Below are 7,928 nucleotides of genomic sequence, written 5' to 3'. Positions count from 1 at the left end.
GCGGCGGAAGAAACTACAGCCCCCAGGGTTCCCTGGGCGGTCCGGGTGCAGCACGGCTGCCTCCTCCGCCTGCCGGTGCTCCTGTGGGGCACGCTGGGAGTCGTAGTTTTTACATCTCACTAGTTTTGCAGTTCTGCAGGGCGGCGCCTGCGCCCGCCGGGGTGGTGCCTGAGGTGTCGGCAGCTCCCCGCTCCTTCCTGCGGGGCCGCTCCGCTCCGCCCCGCCCTCCCCGAGATGGCGGCCCTGGCTGTAAACAAGGCCGGGGCGGAGGGTGGCCGCGGGCCTGGCGGTGGCGGTCGCGGCCCGGCGGGCGCCGCAGTGAAGGTGAGGCGGCGGCTCGGCCCAGCTCCTGTGGCGGTGCGGACTGTGCCCGCCCAGGACACGAGGCGGGAGGCCTGTGGTACCTGGGGTGCCGGGCTTATGGACTAGTTTTGGTGGTTTTTTTTCTTTCTTTATGGTCATCAGTTGTGCTTTTTGTTATAGCTTGAGATGTTCCGGCCCGTAACTGTTTTCTCGCACTAGCTCAGTGCTGCGTTTATAGCTTGCAAGTTGGCTTACTTGGTGTGACTGACCTCTTTATGAGCATTAGCAGCCAGGGAAAACTCCACCGGCCAACACTCTGCTCTGGCAGGGTCTTGCTGGCTGTTTCCTTTTCCTGCGAAGATGTTTCTTCTGGTTGTGCCTCTTGACCAGTAGGCTTGTCTTGTGGCAGTGTATTAAATGAAGCTGGTAGGAACTAGTGGTGGTCAGGCAGGATGCTGACGAGTTACAATGTTCTGTTTGTGTCTAATTATTTATTTACTTTTTAAAGGTCGGTAGTATGATCGTTATATGTGTGCATAGAAAGCAAAATTACTGACTCAGCTTATCTACTGTGATTGCATGAACATCTGTAACATAAATTGTTGTATAGCTTTCTGTGTGAAGTTCTGCATTTTAATTAGCTTAAAACCAAAAATGGTCTTTTTTAACTTACAGGTTCTTGAGTGTGGGGTCTGTGAAGATGTATTTTCTCTGCAAGGGGACAAAGTTCCCCGGCTGCTTTTGTGTGGCCATACTGTCTGCCATGACTGTCTTACCCGGCTTCCCCTTCATGGCAGAGCAGTTCGTTGTCCTTTTGATCGACAAGTTACTGAACTAGGTAAGAAAATAGAAGTTTGACATTGTTGAAACTTGCAGTCATGGATATCTAGAAGATAGTGCTTGTCATAGATTCTTAGTGCTCCACTTAGTGATGGTATTTCCAAGTAATGAATGTGTAGTAAGGAAAAGAAAGAAAAGATGTTGCCTTTATGTTCTTGAACCTGGGCTTGCATGCTTCATACCTGGGCATCTTCTTGTACACCTATATTTACAAAGGGACTACTCTGTTTAATGGTTCTGTGTAAGGGTTCCTTAAGTATGAGTATTAGTTTCCTATTGTCCTAAACACTAAACTCATGTAATTGAATAGGTAAATTTTTGTCTAACATTTCCCTGAATTCATGATGAAGTGATCTAGAGGGAAGGATCAGTGATAACACACCTGGTTTTTACAATGTTAATGGCTTCTATACGTGCATTATTGGTAGTGGCAGGCTATCAACTGGAATTCCCCTACTCTAACAATGTCTGCACATGGTATTTGAAAGGATAAGATAAAGATTTTTTTTCTTAGAGTGAAAGTTTATTTTAGGCAAAAGATGACACGTGCATATAATTTCTTCAGAATAATAATTACCTAGTCCATAGGGGGTTATAGAGAAGACAAGTTATCAGAGGAAGCTGTAACAAAAAGAACTTGTTAATAGAACTGGCTCCGGCAGTTTTGAATAACACTGGAGGAAAAAGGAGCCTATTGAAAGGAGAATCTTTAGGAAAGGATATCTCTGATCACTTAAACCATGAAAGAATTGTTTAAGTATCAAATTCACTTGACTGTGAAGTACAAGAATCTGATAGGAATATTAAGGCACTCTGCAGGATGTTTTTGTGAAGGTAGAAATCAGGAAAAGAAATAATCAGTCTTGTATGAAGGAGGGGGCTTTTTTTTGGGTGAGGGAAATGGTAGTGTGAGAATCATGAATGATTGCCATGAGTTTTTTATGAAATGCTGTGTTATTAAATCTCCAAGCATGTCTGCATTGCAGAATAGATAAAACATTGATTTTTGTTGGGTTTTTAAAGAATTCTTTAATGAAGTTCCCTGTGATTTAATCTTCTAATGGAAAATTTTGAATGAGTATGTACATGCTGAAGGTATGTGAACTGTTGTCTTCAAGTGGATTAACATTTTTCTCAACCAAAAAGGTGCAGTGGAATAGTTTTCAAACTTTTGAAATCGTACATGCTGGAGAGTGTTGATTCAGATAGTTTATATGAGGGAAAATCCAGTAAATAGTGTCTGTAGAAAAAGAGGCTCCTCTCAAAGATTTTCCTTAAAGTATGTTGATCTGGGAGAAAAGGCAAATAATTTCTTGCAAATTGTTTTCTCGCGTCGTGTCTTTCACTGGTTATTTTTGGCTGGTGGGTTTTTTTGTTTGTTGGGGTTTTTTGTTTGTTTGTTTGTTTCTGTTGGGTTCTGGGTTTTTTAAAATTAATATACAGACTAGAATATTTTTAGGAAAAATGCACTTTGGAGATTCTCTCTATCTACCATTACTGCAGAGCTGAAATTATTTTCTATCATTAAAACTTGTTCACAGAGATATGCAGGTGATGGCATCCTTCATGTAATCCATCTGATTGGTCTTGCTTAGATTTACACATGCCTTTGCTAGCGTTTGAGTGCCAAGCTGAAGCTTAAAAATGCTGTGCAAGAAAATACATTTAAACATTTAGACAAAAGTTGTTCCTTTATCCCTTTCATTATTTATAATACTTTTGCAGTCAAGCTTCATGCTTCTGAAATTGACGTTTGTATTGTTAGCTGGAGTCAGTCTTAATGTCTTTGGTCTGTCACTTTCTCATTCCTGGCTGACACATTTCCTGCTATTCATGTTTTCTTCTTCTTTTGAGATGACAGAATGTGTAATAATTTTTCTAATGGACACAAACATTCTTTGTAGGCACAAGGATGAGATCACTAGACTCTCACATTTGTGATCAAAGCACAATTTGAGGTGAAGTCCAAGAGAGTAAATAGATGTATATACAGAACTCATTGTTTAATGATTTCAAATATGAAATAAACACTTGGTCAATTGTGTTGAGAATGTGTAGGTCAGGTACCTAAAAATTTTATAGGTAGATTTAAAGCAAAAAGGAGGAAAGTCCCATTTGTGCAAATATATAAACTTCATGATAGATAACAGCAAAATGAGACATGACTTTTTTATGAGAAGGCATGCTTGTGACAAGGTAATCCACCTAGTAGACCAGGGGAAGCCAGTTGTGGTCTTTTTGTATTTCAGTGAAGTTTTGGTACTGTCTCTCCCAGTGTCCTGCTGGACAAGGTGTCCAGCACACAGCTGGATAAGCAAGCACATCGTGTGATGGGAGAGTAGCTGGTTCATGGGTCAGGTACAAGGGGTTGCAGTGAATGGGGTGACATCAGAGTGGTGACCTGTCACTAGATGGGTTCCACGGGGCTCCACCTTAGGCTCTGTGCTCTTCAGCATCTTCTGAAATGATTGGGGGCAGGACTGGGGGGATACAAAGCCAGTTTGCAGATGACAAAAGACTTGAGAGGAGCTGTTGACTCTCTCAAGGGCAGGGAGGCCCTGCAGAGAGACCTTGAAAATTAGAGGGCTGGGCAATCATCAACCATAGCAAATTCAACAAGAGAAAGTGTCAGATTCTTCACCTGGGATGGAGCAACCCTGGATGTACCGACAGATGGGGAATGAGAGACTGGAGAGCAGTGCCATGGAAAGGGCCCTGGGCAAGCTGATGGCAAGCTGAATATGAGCCAGCATTGCCCTGGCAGCCAGGAGGGCCACCCGTGTCCTGTGGGGCATCAGGGACAGCATCAGCAGCCGGGCAAGGGAGGGATTGTCCTGCTCTGCTCTGCTCTGCACCGGGGCAGCCTCACCTGCAGCGCTGGGGGCACTTTGGGTGCTGCAGTGTGAGAAGGACAGCACTGGAGAGTGTCCAGCGAGGGCATGGAGGGGTGAAGGGCACTGAGGGGAAGCAGGATGAGGAGTGGCTGAGGACACTTGGTCTGTTCAGCCTGGAGGAGACTGAGGGGAGACACCATTGCAGTCACAACTTTCTCCTGAGGGGAAGAGGAGGGGCAGGCACTGATCTCTGCTGTGTGGTGAGCAGTGACAGGACCGAGGGAATGGCCTCAAGCTGTGTCAGGGGGGTTTAGGTTAAATATTAGAAAAAGGTTCCTCACCCAGATAGTGGCTGGGCACTGGAACAGGCTGTCCAGTGAAGTGGTCACAGCACCAAGTCTGCCAGGATTCAGGAAGTGTTCGGAGGATGCTCTCAGGCAAACAGTGTGGTCATTGGGAATGGCCTGTGCAGGGCCAGGAGTTGGACTCGGTGATCCTTGTGGGTCTCTTCCAACTCAAGATTATTCCATGGTTCTGTGTTTTATAGGATGCTAGCTGGTTATAAATTCTGTTTCAGTAAATTAAAAGTTAGCATGTAAGCTTCACTTGTTTTTTAGCTGTGCTAAGATGGACATGTTATACAATTGCTTGTACTTGTATTATCAAATCCCATGATAGTAGAAGATGATAATAGAAAGAATGTAAGAGCCATGTATCTTTGTTTCTCATGACATCTTAGAATTATGGCCAAAAAAACAACTACATAATAGCTACTCACTTATCTTTTCTGATCTAATTGGTAACAATTCAGTAAATTAGTTTTGTTTTGACTTTCTCTTCGCTGCTAGACATGGAACAGAACTAATATGATTAAATCAATTACAGTGTTGTAAACTGAGAAGAGTACTTCTCAGTTTCTAGGGTTTTTGTAATAAACAGTAAAACCTGTGAAAGAAAAGACTTTTTGTAAGGAACTCTGTAATGACTGAGTAGCTTGTTCCTCTTGCAGCCTTACCCAGTGTTTGCCTGAAGGCTAAGACAATGTTTGCTTAAAGGCTAGGAACTGTAATCTCTTACTTAAACCTACTTAAGTAGGTTTATCCTTTTGGTACATGTACATCCATTTATACTGGGCTATTAATGGCTATCTGGATTAGTGGCTAATCTGAAAATAGAAGGTGCGTGTTAGTATTAGCCATTATATTGCTGTGTTGTTAATGTGACTATTTTGTGTGCTGTAGAAACTGAAGGTTGTGCACAGTTAGTTTGCTGTGGGAAAGTGCTAAACACCCTAGAAGGGAACCACATAGCTACTTTCCAGTGCTTTGTTTTCTGAGAGTTAGTCTGTCTAGATACCTGTTTAGCAAATCCAGACTGTTTAGAAACTGTTTTGATGTAAATTAAATTCTAAAAGTATATATATAGTGCTCTGTATTTCTTCAGCTGGTAATAAGAGGTGACTCGATCTTACTATGAGTGCTCAACCTAAAAAATTACTAAGCTCTGAGGTCAGAATATATTAAAGCAGATGACTTTGCTAGTGCTTAGTGTAATTTTGGAGGGACAGAACATACCTTCTGTAAACTCCTTCAAGATCTGTGATAAATAAAAGTTAAAATATTTTGTTTGTTTGTTTTCAGCTTATTTTGTGGAGTGCACTGATCTTAGATTGGATGTTGGCAATGTAGTGCCTCTCTGGAGCAGGGAAGGCTTCCACCATGGAACTGATAAATGCAGAGGTCCCTGACTTTAAAAGCACAGACTTTTTAAAGCATCTGGCTTTATATCTAACTTCAGTTAGATAGCACTAGTTACTGACTAGTGCTTCCATAGGCCCATTTCTGCAAGCAGCAAATGCATGGTCTTTACTGGTAAAAATATTTTTTAAAAAAAGGTTATCAGTGTTGTTTATACCCATTGAGAGTGTTGGAGCATAAAATAGTTAAAAATGCTCCCATTTATTGCTATAGGAAAACAGTATAATCCATTTATTGCCTTTCATCTGTGAGGCACATAAATTCTCAGTGACCAAATTTGGAACAGAGTATTACAGTCTATAGTCTGTGAGGAAGATGAACTAGGGAAAAAAGGTTTCATGAAGTTGAAGTTGAAGCTACATAAAGCAGTGTGGTTACCAGCTGGGTATTTCTCATAACTGTATAGTTGTTGTCTGTCTGGTCATTTAGAACTGCACCCATTCTAATGATAAATCAGAGTCTGTGGAGTGTTTGATAAATGCCCATATTGAAGAAATAAAACTTCATGTCTGTAAAAGATCAGTGAGATGACTCTGCATTCCAGAAGGATGAAGGGCACATACAAGACTGCCACTGGGCAGCATACTTTAAGAGTCAGGAAACAACATGAAACAATTTTAGGGGTTAGGAAACAACATGAAACAACTGGACAATTCAAGTAGTCTGGGCTCTCTGGGAAAACACATGGGAGTACTGTTTCCTTGAGTTCCTGTAGATAGCTGATGTGTCATGTGCACAAACTGAAACGCAGAAGTTTTGTCTGCATATAAGGAAACAGTTTTGACTGTAAGAGGAACCAGGCTCTTCTGCATGTTGCCCAGAGAGGTGATAGCATCTCCCTCCTTTTTCAGAAGATGCCTGGGTGTGGTGCTGGGCACCCAGCTCTAGGTGACCTAGGCAAGGTGATGAAGAGGACCCTCCCAACGTCACAATTTTGTGGTTTTGTTATGGTTAAAAAGTAATGATCCAGTGCTCAAAGATGATGCTTGATCTCATGAGCCACCTTTTCCTTGCAATAGAGAAAATGTCATTAAATTTATGACAGTTGCACTAGAAAAGAGTCAAGGGATGGCAAATCCTTGAAGAAGCAGCTGCTAGGATTCTCATATGCGATGTGGCCAATATGGTTACCATTTAGCAGCAGTTATTGGGATGCTGTTCTGATTTTCTTCTCATCTCATTGCTTCATGTTAACTTCTACGAAATAAGGATCATGCAGGAGTAGACATGGGTTTCTGCTTTGCTCTAGGGAGTATAAGTGATCTTCCATTTTATCAAATAGTGTAGCACCTTGGGTTTTGTTTCTGCATATTGTTTTAACTCTTACTTAGATTTTGCTGGCATGAGATCTGCAATTGGTGTTGTGATACTGGGAATAAGGCTTCCCAGTAGGGAATTCTTCATGGCTTCCATTAGCAGGGTAGAAATGTTCACTATACCTCTGAAAACAATAATTTTTATAATACACAGTGTTTGATTGTTCCTTGTATTCTTTAGTTGTTAGCTATTGCAGATTATTTTACAAGTATTTTTACTAAGTTTCTCTAAATTTTTAATAATCTTGGCATCTTTTGATAGGGAAGATCTGCATAAATATTAAATAGCTCAATGATCAAAGGAAGGATGAAGATGGAGTGAGCTTGCAGAAAAACTGATAGCTGTATCTCACTTGGTTAATACTAGTGTAGTTGATATGCTCTTAATATTTGTCCGAAACTCAGCTGTGGTTTGTGGAATTTCTCAAAATTATGTATGCTTGAACTTTTTCTTCCTCTCCTCTCCTTTGTCTACTCTTCATCAAAAATAGGAGATTCTGGTGTCTGGGGATTGAAAAAGAACTTTGCTTTGTTGGAACTCTTGGAACGGTTGCAGAATGGACCTGCTGGGCAGTATGGGACAGCTGAAGAAGGCATTGGTCTATCTGGAGAGGTACTGAGTTTAAAAAAAAAAAACCAAAAAACAAAACAAACAAAAAAAAGTTTCATTTTTCTAGAAGTTATCTCTAAATAGGAAAAAGATTGAAAATTAGTTCTTTGCCAAATTTCACCAGTAATACTGTTCTTTTCTTCCAGTATCTAGTATTAAGGATTCAGTTAATTGTTCATAATTAAACGCTAGTTGTACTTGACTAAAGCAAGAATAAACTAAAGAAAATAAACTGGTATTAATAAACATGCATACTATTTCACCCCCT

The 7,928-nt window shown here is 41.2% G+C and overlaps 1 protein-coding gene across 2 annotated transcripts in view; it reads left to right on the top strand.

Annotated features, from left to right (window-relative positions):
• The first annotated feature begins 136 nt into the window (after positions 1-136).
• TRIM23 (tripartite motif containing 23) overlaps positions 137-7,928 on the top strand; it is a 27,339-nt gene continuing 19,547 nt past the window's right edge. For both annotated transcript variants that reach the window (XM_026796925.2, XM_005492984.4), the window contains exons 1-3: positions 137-324; positions 979-1,141; positions 7,542-7,663. In XM_026796925.2, the coding sequence (XP_026652726.1) occupies positions 235-324; positions 979-1,141; positions 7,542-7,663 (375 nt within the window). In that variant the 5' untranslated portion in view covers positions 137-234. The remainder of the gene's footprint in view (positions 325-978; positions 1,142-7,541; positions 7,664-7,928) is intronic.

The sequence above is a fragment of the Zonotrichia albicollis genome, chromosome Z, assembly GCF_047830755.1.
Source record: "Zonotrichia albicollis isolate bZonAlb1 chromosome Z, bZonAlb1.hap1, whole genome shotgun sequence".
NCBI lineage: Eukaryota > Metazoa > Chordata > Aves > Passeriformes > Passerellidae > Zonotrichia > Zonotrichia albicollis.
The sequence above is the reverse complement of the archived record's forward strand: the minus strand, read 5'-3'. Positions and strand labels throughout refer to the sequence as shown.